At 42.2% G+C, this 21,626-nt stretch overlaps 1 protein-coding gene across 1 annotated transcript in view; it reads left to right on the top strand.

The window, feature by feature from the left end:
* Window positions 1-795: 795 nt before the first annotated feature.
* Window positions 796-21,626, top strand: part of ccdc17 (coiled-coil domain containing 17) — a 63,041-nt gene continuing 42,210 nt past the window's right edge. Inside the window, exons 1-2 of the mRNA XM_080196553.1 lie at window positions 796-1,011; window positions 18,037-18,195. Coding sequence (XP_080052679.1) covers window positions 796-1,011; window positions 18,037-18,195 — 375 coding nt within the window. The remainder of the gene's footprint in view (window positions 1,012-18,036; window positions 18,196-21,626) is intronic.

Here is a 21,626-nt window from a genome sequence, read left to right as displayed (position 1 = left end):
TGATTTCCTGTAACATACGCAACAAAATGATAGATTCATGTGGTTAAAAATAACTTGCACACAATTAAACAAGATTGCAGTGCCCCTTTAACAAGTCATTTTTTGTCAAGATTAACTTGTCATATCAAAGTGCCCTGCCCTCCCACAGTTTCCTAGCAACAATCAAAGCGATCATTCAAACCAAACAACTGACTGTTTCAAAAAATGCAAACCACCAAAATAGAGATCTATTAGAAGAAATATAAAAGACGGAATGCCTCAGAATGCTTGACTAACAGGTTTGTTGCAGGAAAAAAATTGGAATTGATCCCCTGATGTTAAAAGCATGAGTGTAGTATGTTTTGTTATGAGTTTTATGCAATTTAATGGTCGTTAAGGATTTTGAATGTTGACGACGTCAAGTTGATATTTGAAGACAGTTTAACACCTTGTTTGACTTCATTGTAGAAACTGAGTGAAGTGTTCATTTTTAACCCTAAACACGTTGAATTTACTGCAGTTATGTATTTTTGTTTATTTATCTGTTGTGGAAAAGAGAACATGTATAGGAAATGTACATATCAAAGTGATTTAAGAAGGTGAAAAATCTGGAGATTAAAAAGCGTAGCAGTGTTTAAAAAGTTGTTTTAGATTTTAAATAAGGACAAAAAGCTTTTGAGAGTGCTTAGAATAATGTGCCATGTTAATTGTTGTTAAAGTTGAAAACTTATCTGATCATGTGCAGGTTTGAGAGTTTGAATTATTCCAAGTCTTTGTTTAAACTGAAAGACTAAGGATTACTTTGACTTCAGAAGTATGGATTTTGGAAATGTTCATTGTCATGTTTGTAACATGAGCTTCAGATCTCTAGCGTTATTAGAAAAACACAAGGACAAGTTCTGCATTGGCAGTTATGTTGGAGATCCTTCCTTAAATGCAGAATCGAGAGACAGTCTGCTTAAAAACCCTGGAAATGGAATTAATAGGTGGAGAACAAATGAGCAAAAAGAAACAACCGTTCCTGATCAAATGGTAAGCATCATCTATGTCTAAATGTTTGTGCTGCACGTATAAGGTTTCATTAATGGTTTACAAATTTGACGTTCCTGTTTTCAAATGAATTGGAATTTTGTGCATCCTCCAGACCTTTCCTGCAAGCCCGCTAGCTGGTAGTTCTCCATTTCTCCTTGGATATTGCGTTTTCTGGCACATTTCTTGCATGCATCCAATCTTGCAGATCTGTCAAGTTATCTCTTGCTTTGCATTCTGTTTTGCAAAGCACTGCACATGAGCAGAGAGGGCCATAATTTTTTAAAGAATTCATTTACAGAATGTGGGCGCCACTGGTTCAGGCAGCATTTAGTGCACCTCCCGAGTTGCCCTTCAGAATGTGGTAGTGAGCTGCCTTCTTGAACTGCTGTCATCCCTGAGGTGCAGGTACACCCACAATGTATCAAGGAGGAAATTTCAGGATGTTGAGCAAGCGACAATGAAGGAATGACAGTATACTTCCAAGTCCAGATGGTGAGCAACTTTGAGGGGAACCTACGGGTGGTCGTGTTCCAGGTATGTGCTGTTCTTGTCCTTCTAGATGATAGTGGTCATGGGTTTGGAAAGTCCTGCCGTAGGAACCTTAATGTGTTCCTGCAGTGCATCATGTAGATGGTTGCCACTCATCAGCCCAAACCTGGGTATTGTCCAGGTCTTGCTGCATATGAACATGAACTGCATCAGAGGAGTCATGAATAATACTGAACATGATGCAATCATCAGCGCTCACATTCTTTCCCCCCCAACTTCTGACATAATGGAAGGAAGTTCATTGATGATGCAACTGAAGATGTTTGGGCCGAGGACAGTATCCTGAGGAACTTCTGCAGTGAGGTCCTGGAACTGAGATGATTGACACCCAACACCATAACATCCTCCTTTCTACCAGGTATGATTCCCATTGACTCCAGGGCTTCTTAATGCCATACTTTGTCAAACTGCCTTGATGTCAACAGCAGTCACTCTTGCCTCATGTCTGGCATTAAGCTATTTTGTCCGCGATTGAACCAAGGCTGTAATGAGGTCAGGAGCTGAGTGACCCTGTTGGAACCCAAACTGAGCATCTGTGAGCAGGCTGTTGTTGACTAAGTGCCACTTGATAGCGCTGCTGATAACCCCTTCCATCAATTTACTAATGATCAAGAGTAGACAGATTAGGTGGTGAATGGCTGGGTTGGATTCACTGTTTCTTTGTAAAGGACATGCCTGGGCAATTTTCCACGATGCTGGGTTGATGACAGTGTTGTAGCTGTACTTGTACACTTGGCTCAGGGCACATCAAGTTCTGCAGCTTCAGGACTATTGACAGAAGCTGTCAGTAAGTCAGGACTTACTGCAGTATCCAGTGCCTTCAGCCATTTCTTCATATCAGATATGACCATGGTAACAGGAACAAGATTATAAGTTACATACCTTGAAGAAGGACATTCGGCTCATCTTTACTGATCCTTGCAGAAGGAAAAGTCTAAATTGACCTCAAATAAAGTTGATGTAATTGAGCTAACAATCTCAATAGAGGTCAAAGCTAATGCTCTGGGGACACATTTAAATACCATGTATGTCATTTAAATTCAGCTCATAAATCTGGCATTAAAAGCTAGTCTCTAATGGTGACCATGAAACCATTGTTTGCATAAAACTCATTTGGTTTACTGATGCCCTTTCAGAAAGGAAATCTGCCCTTATTACCCTACATGTAACTCAAACATGTGGTTCACACCTAAATTCTCCCTGAATTGGCTTAGCAAATCATTGTATCAAGCCACTGCAAAGTTTAAAAAGGGCATAAAACAGTGTGGACCACATGAATTAACATGGGTGTAGGAAGCAAAAATGAAAAACCCTGTCAACCCTGCAAAGCCCTCTTAACTGACACCTGCGGGGTTGTACTACAGCCTAGTATTGCAACAGCCTGATGGTCATTCCTTACAATGTCCCAAACACCAGCAAACCACCTGTGGCTATGTCCTGTCCCATCAGCAGGAGAAACCCACCAGAGATGGCGGCACAGTGGTACTCTGTTGCGAGGGAGTTGCCTTCCTGAAAATTGACTCAGGATCCTATGAACTATCATGGTATCAAGTCAAACAGGACAAGAAAAGCTGCAGCTTCTGCTGCCCACTCTGAGCTGATGAATCAGCACTCCTCCATGTTGAACACTAATTGCAAGATGCACAGAAGGTACTCTAGATAGAGGTCTTGACTAAAATATGGCTCAGTACCAGCATGACAGATCAAGCTGGCTGAATCCTAAAGGATGTAGCTGCTAGACTGGGTCTCTGGCAAGTGGTGAGCGAACCAACAAGAAAAACCTCATCCTCATCGATCTATTTGTTGTAAATGCAACTGTTCATGACATTATTGGTAGGAGTAACTACTGCATTGTCCTTGTGGAGGTGAAACCTATCTTTGGATTGAAGGTACCTGTCAACATGTGTGGCACTCCCGCTATGCTAAATAGAATATATTTTGAACAGACCCAGAAGTTAGGTATCCAACAAATGCTATGCATCATTGGCAGCGGCATAATTTAATGTGACCACAATCCCTAACCTTGCACCCTGGCATATCACTCACTCTACCATTTCCATCAAACTGGGGGATCAGTGAAGGCTGCAAGAGGATGTGCTGGGAGCAACACCAGGCATACCTTAAAAATGAGATGTAAACCTGGTGAAGATATAACAGAAGAGTGAGTAATTACTTGTGTGCCAAACAACAGGTGCAGTAATGCACAGAGCTAAGTGATCCCACAAGCAACAAATCAGGCCTACGTTTTGTAGTCCTGTCACAGTCCTGAATGGTAGTGGCTCCAGCAGGGGATGGCGGCAGCACAAATATCCCCAACCTCAAAGCTGGGGACAGCACTTCAGGCTGAATGTGCATCTTGATCTCCTACCCAGCATCACAATTGCCACACTCCAGCCAATTCAATTCACTCCACATTATATCAAGAAACAGCAGAAGGTACTGAATATTGCAAAGACCATGGGTCGTGACAACATTCCAGCAATAGTAGTGAAGACTTGTGTCCCAGAACGAGCCGTGCTCTTAACCTTGCTCTTGTGGTGCAGCCGCAACACTGGCATGTATCCAGCAATGTGGAAATTTACCCATGCATGTCTTGTCCACAAAAAGCAGGACAACACCAACCTGCCAATTACTAACCTTTCAGTTTATTCTTGATCATCAGGGGTCACCAGTATCACAATTTAACAATAACCTGATCCATGATACACTCTGGGTTCTGCCAGAACCACTCAGCTCTTGGAATTACATGGACAAAAGGCCTGTATTCCAGAGGAGAGATGAGGATGACTGCTTTGATATTAGGACAACATTTGAGTGTGGCATCAAGGAGTTCATTGGAATCGGGGTAAAACATTCCACTGGCTGGAGTCAGACAACACAAAGGAAGATGGTAGTGGTCACTCAGCTCAAGCCCAGGATATCACTGCAGGAGTTTCTTGCGGTAGTGCCTTTGTCCCAGCGATCCTTAGCTGTTTAAACAATAACTTTTCTTCCATTATATGGTCAGAAGTAGGGATGTTTGCTGATGATTCACCATGTTCAGCATCATTCTTGACTCCTTAGATACTGAAGTAATCTGTATCCATATGCAGCAGCGTTGGGCAACATTCAAGATTGGGCTGATAAGTGGCAAGTAACATGTGCCACCCAAGTGCCAGATGATGACCATCTCCAACAAGGGACAATGTAAACAGCTCCTCTTGACATTCAGTGGCGTTACCATTGCTTAGTCCTTCACAATCAACATTCTGTGGGTAACCTTTGAATAAAAATTAAACTGGATCAGCTATGTAAATGCTCATTCTGCAAGAGCAGGTTAGAAACAAGGAATTGTGCAGGGAGTCACATTGGAGTAGAGGACTTAGGAACAGGAGTAGGCAACTCGATACGTTTGTGGCAGATCTGATTGTTGTTTCTGATTGGGGTTTCTGCAATACGGCCTGGGTGGGATTGTGGTTGCTGGGCCAAATGACAGCTTCCTGCACTGTAGGGATTCTATGATTCTTTCCTGTCTGCTGTCATAACTCTTGCCTCTCTTGTCTATCAATCTGCCTAATTCAGCTTTGAATAAACCCTTTGAATTTCCTCAATGCCAACCCACCATCTACAAGGCTCAATTCAGGAGTGTGATGGAATAATCTTGCCTGGGTGAGGGCAGCTTTGCCAACATTCAAGCTCAACACATCAGAGACAAAGTGGTATGCTTCACTAATACACCAATCATTTACAAGATGCGTTGCAGCCAGTCACCAAAGCTGCTTCAACAGCACCTTCCAAACCCACAACTTCTGCCACCTGGAAGGATGAGGCAGAAAATATATAGAAACACCATCACCTGCAAGTTCCTCTGCAAGTCACTCGCCATTCTGACTGGGAATTACATCACCATTCCTTCACTGTCACTGGGTTAAAAACCTGGAACTCCCTCTCACAGCACTGAGTATATCTACACCTCATGGACAACAGTGGTTCAAGTTGGTGGCTCACCACCACCAAACATCCAAGCTTTGCAGAACGTGGAACATTAAAGGAATCTTCAAACTTTTTTAGCTATAACAAAATAATTCAAATTCTTATTTCTGGTAAGACATAAAAGGCATGTATTTCATATTAACATAGTGTAATGACAGCTACTTGCCAAAAAAGTAAGTCATGTGAGCCATGCAACACACAGTGCAATTTGTTGTAGTGGTATTCAAGTGTAATCATGTGAAACTATGTCTCATCCAGTACTTACAGACTTGCATTCCAGCAATATGTTTTTGTGCAATGGATAATTTGTTTAGTGTATTGTGTTCTGAAGAGTTTTTAAGGTTTAAGCTTGCATTCCATTAGTGCATTGTCATTGTGTGCCTTTAATTCATGGAAATTAGGCACTCTTCCACATGGTGCATTCATAATCTTATTCAGCTCAATTGAGATGCATCCCCAGAACAATCTGGAAATTGTGTCAGATGTTGGAGCTGTCAATGTGACATTTCTGTTCAAAAAAGAGACCATGACCTAATAAGTGTCAACAGACAAGTTTTCTAGAGGCCCAAGCTAATGCTCTGGGGACATGGATTAAAATCCAACCTTAGCAGTTGATGGAATTTTCAATTGGTTAATAAATCTGGAATAAAAAAAGAAGTCACAGTAATGGTGAACCTGAAATTATCACTGTCACAAAAATTCACCTGGTTCACTAATGTCCTTTAGGAAAGGAAATCTGTCATCCTCATTTGGCCTGGCCAGGCATGTAACTTAAGACCCGTAGGAATGTGGTTGACTCTTAATTGCTTTCTGAAATGGCTGAGCAGGCCATCAATTGGTGCCAAATAATTATAGAAAAATTGAGAAGGTATAAAGCCAGATGAACTACCAAGCATTGACTGAGGCACTGGAAATGGTAAAAGTGCATCCAGCACTGTTGTTCTGGCAGAGTGCTTCTTGTGAACATCTGGGAGCTTATGTCAAAATTGGAAGAGCTGTCCCGCAAATTAGTCAAGCAAAATCATGCTCACCAAATAGTACTTGATAGCTGATGATCCAGGCACTGTCATCACCATCCATTCCATTGACAGGAGAAACCCATCAAGTACTGTGGTATTCGGTCAGGAGCGGGTTGCCCTATGAGTCTCAGTGTCAACTTCCAACTCCGTGAAGTCTCAAGACATCACATCAAACATGGGAAGGAAACTGCCTGCTGATTACCACCCATCAGTCCAAAGATGTGCAGATTAGATGAAATAGTCATGCAAAATGGTGGCACAGCAGTTAGCACTGCTGCCTCACAGCATCAGACTTGGGTTCAATTCTGGTCACTGCACAATTTGCACGTTCTCCCCATGTTTGCATGGGTTTCCTCTGAGTGCTCCAGTTTCCTCCCACAGTCTATAGATGTGTAGGTTAGATTGGCCATGCTCAATTGTCCCTTATTATCAAGGGAGACTAGTAGGGTAAGTACCTGGGGAGATGAGGATAGGGCCTGGTTGGGATTGTTGTTGGTGCAGACTCGATGGGCCATATGGCCTCCCCTTGCACTGTAGGGATTCTATGAAATTGGATTTTATGAAATTGCCTCTGTGTCCCAAGATTTGGAGGTTACCAAGGATTAGTAGGGTAGATGTGTGAGGTTAGGGAATAGGGCAGGGGTGGGCCTGGCTAAGATGCTCTGTGGAAGAGTAGCTGCAGACACAATGGGCCGAATGACACTGCATTGTAGGGCTTCTATGATCACAGATGCCAGCCTTCAACACCAGTTGACCATGTGGAAAATCTTACAGGTAGTTGACAGTGGCTTAGCTGTATTGGAACAGCTTGGCTAAGGGTGCAGCTAGTTCGGGTGCACCAGCTCAACACCAGTTTGATTCATTCCATGTGATTTCAAGAAACGGCTGAAAATACTGGATACTGCAAAGGCTATGGGCCCTGACAACATTCGAGCAGTAGTACTAAAAGCTTGTGCACCAGAACAGCTAAGCCACTGTCAACTATCTAAAATTTTCCACATGGTCAGCTATATCCTGTTCACAAAAAGCTGAACAAATCCAGGCTGGCTAATTATCGTCCCATCATTCTACTCCTGATCACCAAACAGCTAGAAGATATCTTCAATAGTGGTATCAGGCAACACTTAAACAGTAATCCCCTGGTCATTGTTGCTGACTCAGCTTCAAATCTCATTACAGTCTTGATCCAAATATTAGCAAAAAAGCTGAACTCGAGAGGTAAGGTCAGAGTGACTATCCTTGACATCAGGGCAGTATTAGACTGTGAAATCGAGGATCCCCAGCAAAATGGAAATAAATGGAACTCTGGAGAGAAAACTCCCACTGTTGAAAGTCATACTTAGTACAAAGAGGAGATGGTTCCATTTGCTGGAGGCAATCATCTCAGTCCCAGGATTTCACTGCAGTAGTGGCCTAGGCCAAACCATTTTATGCTATTTCATCAACGATTGTCCTTCCATCATTATGGGATGAAGGGGTTGCCTTATGAAGAAAGGTTGGGCCTGTATGCATTGCAATTTAGAAGAATGAGAGGTGTTCCTATTGAAATATAAAGCCCTGAAGGGATTTCTTCTTTTGGCAAGACTAGAACGAGGGGACATGTGTAAAATAAGGGCTGTCCCATTTAAGATGAAGAGCAGGATAACTATTTCCTGCAGTGGGTTGTTCGTTCGTGGACTTCTCTTCCCCAGAGAATCATGGAGACAAGGTCATTGAGTATTTCTAATGCTGAGTTAGAGTCATCTCCAACGAACTAGAGCCTAGCCATCACCTCTTGACATTAAATGGCATTACCATCACAGGATGACCCACTATCAACACCCTGAAGATTATGATTGACCAGAAATTGAACTGGATCAACCAAATAAATATTGTGGCTACAAGAGCAAATTTGAGACTGGGAATTCTGCACCATGCAATTCTCCTCCTGTCTCCCTGAGATCTAGCCACCATCGACAAGGCACAAGTCATGAATGTGATAGCATATTCTCTCTTTGCCTGGATGAATGAAGCTCCAACATCCAGGACAAAGCATTCCAACTTTAAACATTTATTCCTTCCCACCAACCTTGCATTGTGTACCATATACAAGATACACTGCAGCAATTCACCAGATTTCCTTTGAACGCATCTCTCAAACTTTGTTGCTTTACCAGCTAGAGGCACAAGGGCAGCAGATGCATGGGAATGCCACCATCTGCAAGTTCCTCTCCAAGCCACACATCACCCTCACTTGGAGCTACATTACATTAGTTCACTGTTGCTCGGTAAAAATGCTGAAACTCTCTCCCTAGCAGCACTGTGGGTATATGGACTGTAACAGTTCAAGAAGGCAACTCACCTCCACTTTCTAGTGGAGAGGTTGAGATGGGCAATGTGCTGACCTAGCCAGTGACAATCCATCTCAATAAAAATAATTAACTCCATCAATTATGACTAACCTCCGGAGGCTGAATTGAGAAAGTAGCAATACTGGATGGATATATGAAAGGCTAGTTATCTTTGTCAAAGATAATAGCATTTTTAGAGGAAATAACAGTGCATTGATGAAGGAAATACAGTAGATGTTGGATTTTCAAAGTACATTTGATGAGATCTGGCACAGAAGGTTTCTGGATTTTGCAACAGGGCTAAGACTTCTTTATTTTTCTATGAAAATCAGGCCTAACAAAATTTTACAACAAAACAGATGAAACTATGTCTGTCTGACCTTCAAACAATAGGAGCTAATCTGGCAATATTGGGAAACTTTGCACTTGTAATCTCTGAAGAGACCCCAATGACCTCTACGGGCTATAGAGACCAAATTCAAAGGGAACCACACCAAGGCTATCTGCATTTCCGAACCCAGACTCGCCAGTTGAGTCTTTTAGTCCGCTTGCGCAAAGAGCTCTAAAATCTTTCTTACGAATTCTTCATGGTTGGAAAAATAAGTCTTAGAAATTCAGACAAAGGCTTATATACCCTTTGTCAAAACCAAAATGGAGTGATGGGATTCGTGTGACATGACTCCCTAGCCAGCACTCAGTAGCACAGAAAAGAAAAGGGGTGCTGTTCAGGTTTGAATGCCTGGACCCATCTGCACTGTTTCTACTGAAACCTTTGTACTATCACCAACAGGTCTGTGTGCCTGTCTCATTATTGAAGTTATGTCGACTGGAAAAGTGAATTATCCAGCATCAGATTTCAGGATTGCACTGCTGTACTTTGATTCCAGACTCTGGACTTGCATGACCAATTTTTTTTTTGCCTGTGGTCATTACCCTGTAAATCTATCTTTCTTGATCGCTTTTTTAGTTGAAAAGGAGACAATGGTGCTTCCCCTCGCATTTGATTGTGTGCAAATAAACTCACCGTCTGAGTTGAGCCTAGTATGAGTTTGTGAGTGGTTCTTAATAGAAATTGGATCACATTGAGACTGAGGAGTTGGGAAATGCACCACTGCTTATAATGAGTGAAAGCAAAATCTAAATGCTTTTCTGATTGCGAATGGCTGTTGAAAGGCAAAATCGATGCTGTTAAACCCTCTTCTATCAGTAACAATTTTGGTTTTATATAAGTAATGTGGCTCCATGAATAAGCAGTTGGCTAAAGGACAAAAAGGAGAGTGATGAAAGATAATTTTTGGATGAGTGATTAACCCATGATGTCCCCCAATAATTATTTTTCTTAAGTGCTTCTTAACGTTAAAACTCGGAGTAGATTAACACTTAAACTTGAAGGTTTAAATGCACAAATGTTTTAAAGTGGGAATATGTAGAACTGTCAATTTACAAATAGAACCATAGAATCCCTACAGTATAGAAGAAGGCTATTCGGCCCATCAAGTCAGCAACAGCTCTCTGAAAGAGATTCCCATTTGCCCTCACTTTGTAACTCCATGCATTTAACATGCTCAAACCACCTAACCTATGACACATGTTGATTTTAAAAAAAGTTAGTCCTCATGAATCGTTAGTCCAAAACAAAAGATTGGCCCTGAAAATCCATGGAATTTGATTGCTGCAGAAAAAGTTGATTCGCTGGTTAAAAAGAAAAAGGAGGCTTATGTCCGGATGAGACTTGAGGGCTCAGGTAGTGCACTAGAAAGCTTTAGATTGGCTAGGAGGGAGTTAAAGAGTGAGTTAAGAAGGGCTAAAAGAGGACATGAGAAGACTTTGGCTGATAGGATTAAGGAGAATCCTAAGGTGTTCTATAGGTATGTTAAGAACAGAAGGTTGGTTAGGGCAAGATTAGGGCCAGTTAGAGACAGCAGTGGGAAGTTATGTGTGGAACCGGAAGAGATTAGAGAGGCATTGAACCAATATTTCTCTTCGGTATTCACGCAGGGGGACATAAATGTAGCTGTGGAGAACACTGGGTTACAGGGTTGTAAACTGGACAGTATTGCAGTTGATAAGGAGGACGTGCTAGATATTCTTGAGGGTTTGAAAATAGATAAGTCCCCTGGGCCGGACGGGATTTACCCTAGGATTCTCTGGGAGGCAAGAGAGGCGATTGCAGAGCCTCTGGCTCTGATCTTCAGGTCGTCGTTGGTCACAGGTATAGTGCCAGAAGATTGGAGGATAGCGAATGTTGTCCCATTGTTTAAGAAGGGGAACAGAGACTTCCCCGGGAATTATAGACCGGTGAGTCTTTCTTCTGTTGTGGGCAAGGTTTCAGAAAAAATTATTAGGGATAGGATTTATAGTTATTTAGAGAGTAATGAATTGATTGGAGATAGTCAGCATGGTTTTGTGGAGGGTAGGTCGTGCCTTACTAACCTTATTGAGTTATTTGAGAAAGTGACCAAGGAGGTGGATGGGGATAAGGCAGTTGACGTGGTATATATGGACTTTAGTAAGGCGTTTGATAAGGTTCACCATGGAAAGCTTCTGCAGAAAATGCAGATGTATGGGATTGAGGGTGATTTAGGTAATTGGATCAGGAATTGGCTAGCAGGTAGGAGACAGAGGGTGGTGGTTGATGGTAAGTATTCGTCATGGAGTTCAGTTACAAGTGGTGTGCTTCAGGGATCTGTTTTGGGGCCACTGCTGTTTGTAATTTTTATAAATGATCTGGATGAGGGTATAGTTGGGTGGATTAGTAAATTTGCTGATGACACCAAAGTCGGAGGTGTGGTAGATAGTGAGGAAGGGTGTCATAGTTTACAGGGAGACTTGGACAGGTTGCAGAGCTGGGCCGAGAGGTGGCGGATGGAGTTTAATGTGGAGAAGTGTGAGGTAATTCACTTTGGCAGGAATAACAGATGTGTAGAGTATAGGGCTAATGGTAGGACTCTGAATAGTGTGGATGAACGGAGGGATCTAGGTGTATGTGTACATAGATCCCTGAAAGTTGGGAATCAAGTAGATAGGGTTGTTAGGAAGGCATACGGTGTCTTGGCGTTTATTGGTAGGGGGATTGAATTTAGGAGCCGTAGCGTCATGTTGCAACTGTACAAAACTCTGGTGCGGCCGCACTTGGAGTATTGTGTGCAGTTCTGGTCCCCACGTTATAGGAAGGATGTGGAGGCTTTGGAGAGGGTGCAGAGGTTTACCAGGATGTTGCCTGGTATGGAGGGGAGGTCCTATGAGGAGAGACTGAGGGATTTGAGGTTGTTTTCGTTAGAAAAAAGGCGGCTAAGAGGGGACCTTATTGAAACATAAGATGATTAGAGGTTTAGATAGGGTGGACAGTGATAGCCTTTTTCCTCGGATGGAGAAAGCTAGCACGAGGGGGCATAGCTTTAAATTAAGGGGTGGTAGTTATAGGACGGATGTCAGGGGTAGGTTCTTTACCCAGAGGGTGGTGAGGGATTGGAATGCCCTGCCTGCTGCAGTTGTAAATGCGCCTAGTTTGGGGGCGTTTAAGAGATCTGTGGATAGGTTTATGGATGGAAAGGGATTGGTTTAGGTTAGAGGGTCATTGCTTTTTAACTGGTCGGCACAATATTGTGGGCCGAAGGGCCTGTTCTGCGCTGTAATGTTCTATGTTCTATACTGGGTAATGTCAATTAGGAAACATTGAAGACCAAGCCTCAAGTATGCTGTCTGAGACGGAAGTATTTTTTAGCATAATGCTGATTGATTCCTCTGCCACTATGATTGCACCTCACAGCAGGGTTGATGTAGGTGTTGAAGTGGTGCAATCTAATTCATCCAGTTGGTTCCAGCAGCAAGAGGCCTGACAAGGGATAAAAGGGGACCATGCATTTTCTGGCTTTAACTTTCAAAGGTTTGGTTTAAACAAATGTTGAAGCTATTGACTAAGTACTATATCTGCAAGGACATTACATGGAGAGGGAATCCCCTGGCCTAGGGTGCGTCTGTCTGACTGACAATAATTAATTTAATCAGTACAATATGTTGCTTCTTTATGAACAATCTTTGAAACTGATTGCTGTACAATTATAAATTGGGTTGTCAATTGGGTGCCCATATCACATCTCACAATCTTGTATGTTTTGTTAAGTTTCCCACAATGTTTGGAAAATCAGCATGAACTGAAATTGAAATATCTTTCAACAGGATTGATTGAAGAGCATTACAAAACTCAGTAAGTTATCAGGTTCAGCATCTCGAGCTCTATTACCTCAAAGGAGATGTGCATCCCATCAGTCTAGCTTTATTTGTAACTGCGTTTGAAAGGTGAATTAGTGTTTAAAAACCTATACTGCAAAGTTCCAAATGCTTTTCAGATCAAGCCCAGGATGGGGTGCTGAGCCTTGTCTTGTTAGCTTGGATCTTGTTTGTCCCTTTTGTGGTGACCATGAATTGGATTCAGTTGGATTTTGAATTTGGTTTTTGGAGCAAACATGGAGTGGATTTAGGTTTGCCTGGTCTATTCTGTATATTGGCTTTGTAACTTTAAGGATGGAATTTTTTTTAAAACTCCTTTAAATTAGACTGTTGTTGATGGCAATCCAGGCACTCTTTTGTCTCTTACTTCCTCACACACTCGCTCATGCACATGTGTGCATAAACTGAGTGGGCACATCCATCTGCTTTTAATACCGGCCAGTATTGCACTCCATGTTTGGTCAGAGCTTTCCCAGTTACAGTAATAAATTGCAACCAAAAAAACCAAGTCCATTGCATATCATCAGGATTGTGCAAGCATAGTTCTTGTTTTTGCTGCCCCAAAGCTAAGGAATCCACCCACCAGTGTGAAAAGAAAGCTTCTACAGCAGCAATAACTTCCATGTGTATGAAACTGCTTCTGTTACTCTGTAACTATAATGAGGTTTCAGAATAACTATATTCTTTCACTCGTACTAATTGTGGGGGAAAGTTGATTTGAGAGAATAAAATTAAACTTTAATTGGTAATTCCGATCATGGAAAAATTGAATTGCAATAGTTGTTTGAGATCCTCATTATTATGGAATGAAAGCATCATGTTACTAAGTGATTAACATACTGTTTTGTTTTGCAATCTGCTCAAATGATAACATGGTTGACTGCATTGTAAATGATATATATGCATTTGTAAACTTTTCATAATGGAAAGCTATCATCTATTTCTATTTCTCAACTTTGTAGACACAATGAAATAACACCATCTTCTGTGGTATATTGAGCCTGAGATTTAAATTGACTGAGTGGTAGCAAAAGGTGCAAAGGGGGCAAAAGGTGACAATGCAAAAACATTGGGATTGTCGCAACAAAGCTGATTCATTGCACATTTTGGAAATAAAGACCCATTAAAACTATTCTGTGGAAATAAATTAGAAATACAAAATTCTAATCCTAATTAGAACTGCTGATTTTCCACTTCATCCATTTGTTTTACTCAGCTATCCTAATTGCTGTGATAACTTAGGTTCTTCTAAACTGGAAGTCTAAACCACGCTCCCATCCAGCCCAGATGACCTTGTGTTTTGTAAGTAACTTCCCAGCCCTTAGGTTGTCCCTCTGCAATATTTCACTGTTAAGTGGAGAAAACCAGCAAGTGACCTGCCATTGGGTCTTTGCCCTTCTTGAGGCCGCCAACAGATTTATGAGAGTTGGACAGTTCTAGTTTTTCAGTTTAATTTAATGTTTGGAAAGAAATAAAGGACGAGAAGACTTTCATTAGTTCCTCTATGGTTTAAAAAATAAATAAACAAGAATGTCTTCTACCTGGCAGAATATATTCTGTTTTGTTACTGGAAACCAGTCACACAGGGTCTTGCTCATTCAGAAGGCACACATACTCAGTGGCTTGGATTCAGTCTTCAATTGGTTACCAATGTTTTGTAAAAATAGGTGTTTTCCTAAACTTGGATATTAATGATCTTTGATGCTGAGAAAAGCATCACTGCCTCTTGAAATTTTAAAAAAAAGTTTCCTGGTGCATTCCCACCTCAGCTATGACCAGGATCAGGAAAAACCAGCTCATGATCTTACAGCAAACTTTCTGAGGTGGTCTTCTGGGGGTACAGTCTCCAGCCTTTCCTTTTAGGAAGACGTAATTGTCAGAGGCTGCATGTGGTTGACGCAGGTTTATTTGAGACAAAATGTGCCAGCAGACCTAGCAGTGCATGTGGGGGTCCAGCTGGAGCGTAAGTTTTTGAGTCCTGACCAGAACCTTTAAATTCTTGGCAATAAAAGTTTGATTTTTAAAATGGGCACAACTGTATTTAGTTTTCTGGGGATCTAATATGATTCCACAACTCCACCAAAAAGCAGGAAGATGATAAAGTAGAATTTAGTTAAGGGCCGGAAAATAATTAACCAAAGTTTGAAAGGAGTTTTCCGAGCAATCCCAAGTGGGAAATGGTCCTGGGACTGAAAGTGCTGCTACCTGCAGGTGAGGGCCTGGAATTAGTGAATGATTTTCCAATGTGCATTCTCCCAATTATGAGAGTTTTGTTCCAAAGGCATCAATCTAATTTCCATCAGGAATTGCTTATTAAAAAGTGCTTCTGCGTCCTATTCGGCTGCAATGATCACCATAGGGTGAAACAGAAAGAAATCCCACAACACCAGCTTAAAGTCCAACAAGTTTATTTGTAGCAAATGCTGCAAGCTTTCGGAACCCTTCGTCAGGTGGCTGGGAGTTCTGATCACAAACAGGGCACTAAGATACAAACTCAATTTACATGCATGATGATTGGAATGTGAGTTCTTTACAGCTAATCAATTCTTAAAGGTACAGACAATGTGAGTGGAGAGAGCTTTAAGCACAGGTTAAAGAGATGTGTATTGTTTCCAGACAGGAAAGATAGTGAGATTTTGCAAGTCCAGGCAAGTTGTGGGGGTTACAGATAATGTGACATGAACCTAAGATCCTGGTTGAGGCCGTTCACACAAGTGCGGAACTTGGCTATCAGTTTCTGCACAGTGACTCTGCGCTGTTGAGTGTCGTGAAGGCCACCTTGGAGAACGTTTACCCGAAGATCAGAGGCCAAATGATTCAGCCTCTGATCTTCGGGTAAACATTCTCCAAGGCGACCTTCACGACACACAACAGCGCAGAGTCGCTGCGCAGAAACTGATAGTCAAGTTCCACACACGTGAGAACGGCCTCAACCGGGATCTTAGGTTCATGTCACACTATCTGTAACCCCCACAACTTGCCAAATCTCACTATCTTTCCTGTCTGGAAACAATACACTTCTCTTTAACCTCTCCTCTCCACTTAAAGCTCTCTCCACTCACATTGTCTGTACCTTTAAGAATTGATTAGCTGTAAAGACTCACATTCCAATCATTATGCATATAAATTGAGTTTGTGTCTTTGTGCCCTGTTTGTGATCGGAACTCCCAGCCACCTGACGAAGGGGACAGCCTGTTCTGAAAGCTTGCTACAAATAAACCTGTTGGACTTTAGCTGATGTTGTGGGATTTCTTTGTTTTACCCCAGTCCAATGCCGGCATCTCCACATCATCACAATAGGATGAAGCAGGCCAGTGGTGCTAACACAGTGTTCCAGAATTAAATTTGGATTGTACCACTGAATTTCCTCCAGGTCAATAGCAGGAGAAGGGGATTGTTGAGCTGGGAAGTGCAATGTCAAATGCCAAGCAGCACAGGAACACTAGAGTGAAGACCACTTTCCAACTGATAAATCCATGATTATCTTCAGTGCACCACCATGACTATTTTGGGTGTGCCATTTGGGCTAGCTAGGGTGAAGGGGCACCCAATGATACTGCCACTAACCAGGTTAGACTCTAGATGACATGTGGCAGTCTCTCAAATCTATCAGAACTGACCCTTTAAAACCACAGGGGTCAAAGCTGCCATTTGCTGGTGCACTATTTGCTTCGCCTTGGTGATTGATTTTTACTTGACCCTTGAAAGCATTTCTGGGACTGTCTGATACATTTTGTTCTGGAGTTTTGAGTCAAATCTGATGCACAGCCAGCAGAACCCCCAGTTGACAATTCCTGCTTTGAAGAGCATCCACTGATCGCTATCCACTTTTCTCTTCCTTTTTCACTTGTTTAACCTTGCAACCATTGATATACTTGAAATGCTCACAATTGCAGACTAATTTACGTTAAAAGGCACTGCTTTAGATTGGGCACACTCTCCTGATCTTTCCAAATCGAAGTCTAATCTACTTCCTGGGCTTAGAGGCCAGGATTTGGAACTGTATGATCAGTTGTGATTATGTCAGCTTAGAATCATGGAATAGTTACCACAGAAGGAAATCAGTTGCCTATTGTGTCCCTACTGGTTCTATTAAGAGTTGCTCAGCTGTTTCCTGCCCTTTCCCTCGAGTCATTCAATTTTGTTTTCTCTTCAGCTTAACCAATTCCCATTTAAAAAGAACACATTCCAGATTCTAATCACTTGCTCCATACCAAGGTTTTTCCACATATCACCACTGATACTTTTTCTAATCTCCTTAAAGTGGTATTCTCTGCTCCTCTGCCAATAGGAGCAGTTTGTCTGTATCTACTCTGTCCAGACCTCATGATTTTGAACACCTCTCTCAAATCTCATCTCAACTTTTTCTAAGGAGAGCAGCTTCACCAGTCTATCCACACAACTGAACTCTCTCACCACTGCATCCATCCTTGTAAATCTTTTCTAATGCCAGTAGAATTTTCAAAATTTGTGGAGGTAATGGAAACGCAAGTCATTTACTAACTGAGATTTTGAGTTGAGTTGCTGAATATTACTCTCTGGTCTTGTGTGTATCAAAGGTATTATTCCTAAAAGTGCTAAGTCCAATTTTTGGCTCTATTTCTAATCCTAGGTGAATTTGGGTTCAATTCGGATTGTTTCAAATGGATCCAAACTGTAAAATATTTTATAATCCAACATCAATTCAGAATTTAATCTCTTGCTAGCTGACTTACAGCTATCCAGATTTTGCAACAAAGTTTTCTTGCATATCTTGCAAAGCAAATAAATTCTCCATAGATCACTTGTATTGGCATATGCTAAATACTGATATACAATAAGAGATTGCTGCTAATTTTAACAGTGGATATTTTATTAATTTGGTGGGTATTCTGACAAAGGGAGAACATATAAATTGTGTTCTAATATGAATACTTCATATCCAGGACAAGCAAAATAAGAGGGAAAGATTCCAACAGCCACAAGAGGAAGAGAAACAACTTTACGTCAATTCACTGAATGAAAGAGAATGGAACCTCTTGAGGGGACAGCAAGCTGAAATAAGTGTGTCTGACAGTCGTGCCTTTAGAAGATTAACTGATGAGGTAACACAATACAATTTGAATGAATGAGAAACAATATGTTATTGGATGAGGGATGATATGGGAATAGGTAATTGCAGGGACTGAAGCGGTCTGAACTGTGACGATTAGCAGTGTGTTTACACAACCTGGAAGATAAGCTACTTTGTAACTTTAGCTCATTTGATCGCTATACAAATGAAAACTAAACTGTAAATAGCAAACAGGAATGTCTTGCACCACTTTCTTCCAGTTAGCTTATCTCCAAAACAACATAGCTCATTAGTAAATCTCTTTTTTGATGGGTTATGTGGGTGAACCTGCATCCCAGATGTCTGAGGCAGTCTTACAACCAATGAATAGCCTACCTCTTGTATTTATGTTGTTTCTACAACTAGGTGTAAATAGCCCATTGTGTTTGTTTTTGCTCTACTGTAAGAAACAATTTCTTGTGGTCTGATGGGATTCCTGTATGCTATTTTAAGTCACATGTTTGTTACAAACAGTTCTTTCAAATTCCAAATCTATTTCTAACTTGTGTTCTCTTCCATTTATCACATTTTACCAAATTTGCCAAGTATCCTGTAACTTACTGTGAATTTCCCAACAAAATGTCAGTCAGTAATATTTTCAAAAAATAGTAGAAATGTGGCAATTGAGCAGTGATGCTTCAACATTCTTGGAATTTCAAATACATGTCAGACTCCAATGATCTCAGCCTTAACAGTTCCTTCAAGTGTCCTTGAGGTTATTAGTGTTGGTCAAACTACTGTCAATTCACTTGTACGTCATCAGAAAGGATATGGTTTTTGCATTAGTGTCAGGGACCAGAGGTGGTTTTAAATCTATACTTGTATTTATGAGTATTAGAAAAACAGTATGGTTATGAGTTTAGTTCTGTGTTTGCCATAATGATTTCAGTTTGGTTTAGATGTATGCTTGGTGATGAGGGTTTATGATGTGAAAGCAGTTAGGGCTTAAAGGAAAAGTATTTTTTTATTTTTGAGCTGGACAGGACAAAGGAGCTATAGGGGACAGACTTGCCGAAAGAGCAAAAATTCCAGAGACCAGCGAGTTGAGGATAAAACGTGTGTCTCAGGAAGACAATGAAATTAAAAGAACAAAGATCAAAAAATTGAACAAAGTCCTATTCAATTCAAGTAAGACACAGCAAAAGTGCCCTGAATTGAAGAAACAGCTGCAAGAACCAAGTTTGAAGTCAGCTCGGTGAAAGATCAGACAGCTAAGATAAATCAAAGATTTGGTGACATCTTAATAGAACCTGTGAAGTAGTAGTGTTCTGTTGGCTGGATATCTGAGAGATTGTGTGGAAGCTTGAATGCACGTGACAATTTACAGCAGAGGAATACTGAAAGGAGAGATGGACCCGCTTCCAGGATTTCATTGGTGAAAGCATGCAAGAGAAAATGTTGTTTGGGAGAAATTCTAGGGCATGTTTTCTTCTCTCCATGAGTGGAGTTTGGAAATACTTGGCTCACATTGGATTTCTCATATCCCTCCTTATCACACAGAAGCTGTATTGGGTGGCATCTGCCACTTGGTTTTAGAATGTGGTGTGTCTGACCACAGTTGGCCTACTGGTTTACATGGACTGAGTACTTACAAAGAACATCCAAGAACATCCACGTTGTTTGCTGGAGCAGAGGGACAGATAAGAAATTACCTGTTTTAAAAACCTGTTTAAATAAGTTTAAAGCACTTTGTAGTAAGAACTAACCTTGCAGAACTGTTTAAATCATTTAAAAGCATTACCGCTTTAAGAATTCTGAGGGAGTGGTTAGAAGGGAATGTGGGCCAGCAAGCTTTAAATCAGTGCCAGTTTTAAAAGGAGGACTGGTGTAGACAGCGGGCAGCTTCGGAGCGGGCAGCGGAGTGAGTGGGAAGCAGAGTGAGATATTAGGGCTTAAGATCAAAAGGGCTTGAGAGAAAAGGGGCCAGGTAAGTTCGTGTGGAAATTTTCGTGAATAATGGAGGGGCATGTGATGTGTTGTTTCTGTATGATGTGGGAACTGGTGGACCCAAGGGTACTTCCCAGTGACCATGTCTGCAGTAAGTGCAGGTTGCTGGAGGAGCTCCAGCTCAAGGTAGATGAGCTGGCCTCTGAGCTACAGACACTGAGACTCATCAGGGGGAGGGAGGGTGCCATTGTTAATGGGGAGCAAGTGACATCCATCCCCCCTGGACTGGCTAAATCTAAGGGTCAGGAACAAGAGGGGGCTGCTGAGAGGGGGAAGGGGGGTGGGGAGAGGAGGCCTCAGCCTCTCAATCTGCATAACAGGTTTGAGGTTCTTGCTTCCAGTCTGGACGAGGACGAGGGAGGTGAGGTCGGTACAGTGATGCAGCAGGGCATAGGCAAGGAGAAGGTGAAAAGGAACGTAGTTGTAATTGGGGATAGTGGAGTGAAGGGTATTGACACTGTCCTTTGTCACAATGACAAAGTGCACAGAAGGGTGTGTTGTCTGCCTGGTGCTCGGGTCCGGGATGTCACAGCTGGGCTGCAGAGGAACCTGGAGTGGGAGGGTGAGAATCCGGTCGTTGTGGTACATGTGGGTGCCGACGACGTAGGCAAAATGCGAACTGAGGATCTGGGGAGGAAGTATGAAAAGCTGGGAATGGAATTAAAAAGTAGAACCGACAAGGTGGTTATCTCTGGGCTACTGCCTGAACCGAGTGCAGACAGGCGTAGGGTTGACAGGATTAAGGAAGTGAATGGGTGGCTCAGGGATTGGTGTGGGAGGAATGGGTTTGAATTTATGGGGCATTGGCATCAGTATTGGGGTAGGTGGGACCTGTTCGGGCAGGATGGGGTGGGTCTGAACCATGCTGGGACCAGAGTCCTGGCAAATCGTGTAAAGAGAACTGTAGACAGGGCTTTAAACTAATTGGTGTGGGGGGGAGGGTGCGAGGGTAGGTGACATTAAGAGGCCTAAAGTTAAGAAGAGGGTACAGGTAAGGGTAGAGGCTGAGGATGTCCCAATAATAAAGGGAGTAGGGGGCGTGAGTATGGTTGGTGGCGTTCCGGCAAATAGGGTCCAGGTGAAGGCTGGGATGAAGGCACTTTATCTGAATGCGTGAAACATTCGGAATAAAGTGGATGAGCTGGTGGCGCAGATTGGCACAAATGGATACGATCTGGTGGCCATTACAGAGACATGGCTGCAAGGTGACAGGGACTGGGAGCTGAATGTCCAGGGGTATCAAGTGTTTAGGAAGGATAGGCGGGAGGGAAAAGTGGGGGGCGTAGCTCTGCTGATTAAGGATACCATCAGGGTGGTAGCAAGGGATGATATTGGAGCCAAAGAGCAGAAAGTGGAATCGTTGTGGGTAGAGATTAGGAACAGCAAAGGGAGGAAGACGCTGGTGGGTGTCGTCTATAGGCCCCCGAATAATGATCTGGAGGCAGGACGGTCTGTTAACGCGCAAATAAGTGCGGC

Source organism: Carcharhinus amblyrhynchos, chromosome 9 (assembly GCF_965287045.1).
Source record: "Carcharhinus amblyrhynchos chromosome 9, sCarAmb.v2.hapA, whole genome shotgun sequence".
In the NCBI taxonomy this organism is placed as follows: domain Eukaryota; kingdom Metazoa; phylum Chordata; class Chondrichthyes; order Carcharhiniformes; family Carcharhinidae; genus Carcharhinus; species Carcharhinus amblyrhynchos.
This window is presented reverse-complemented; position numbering and strand designations above follow the sequence as displayed.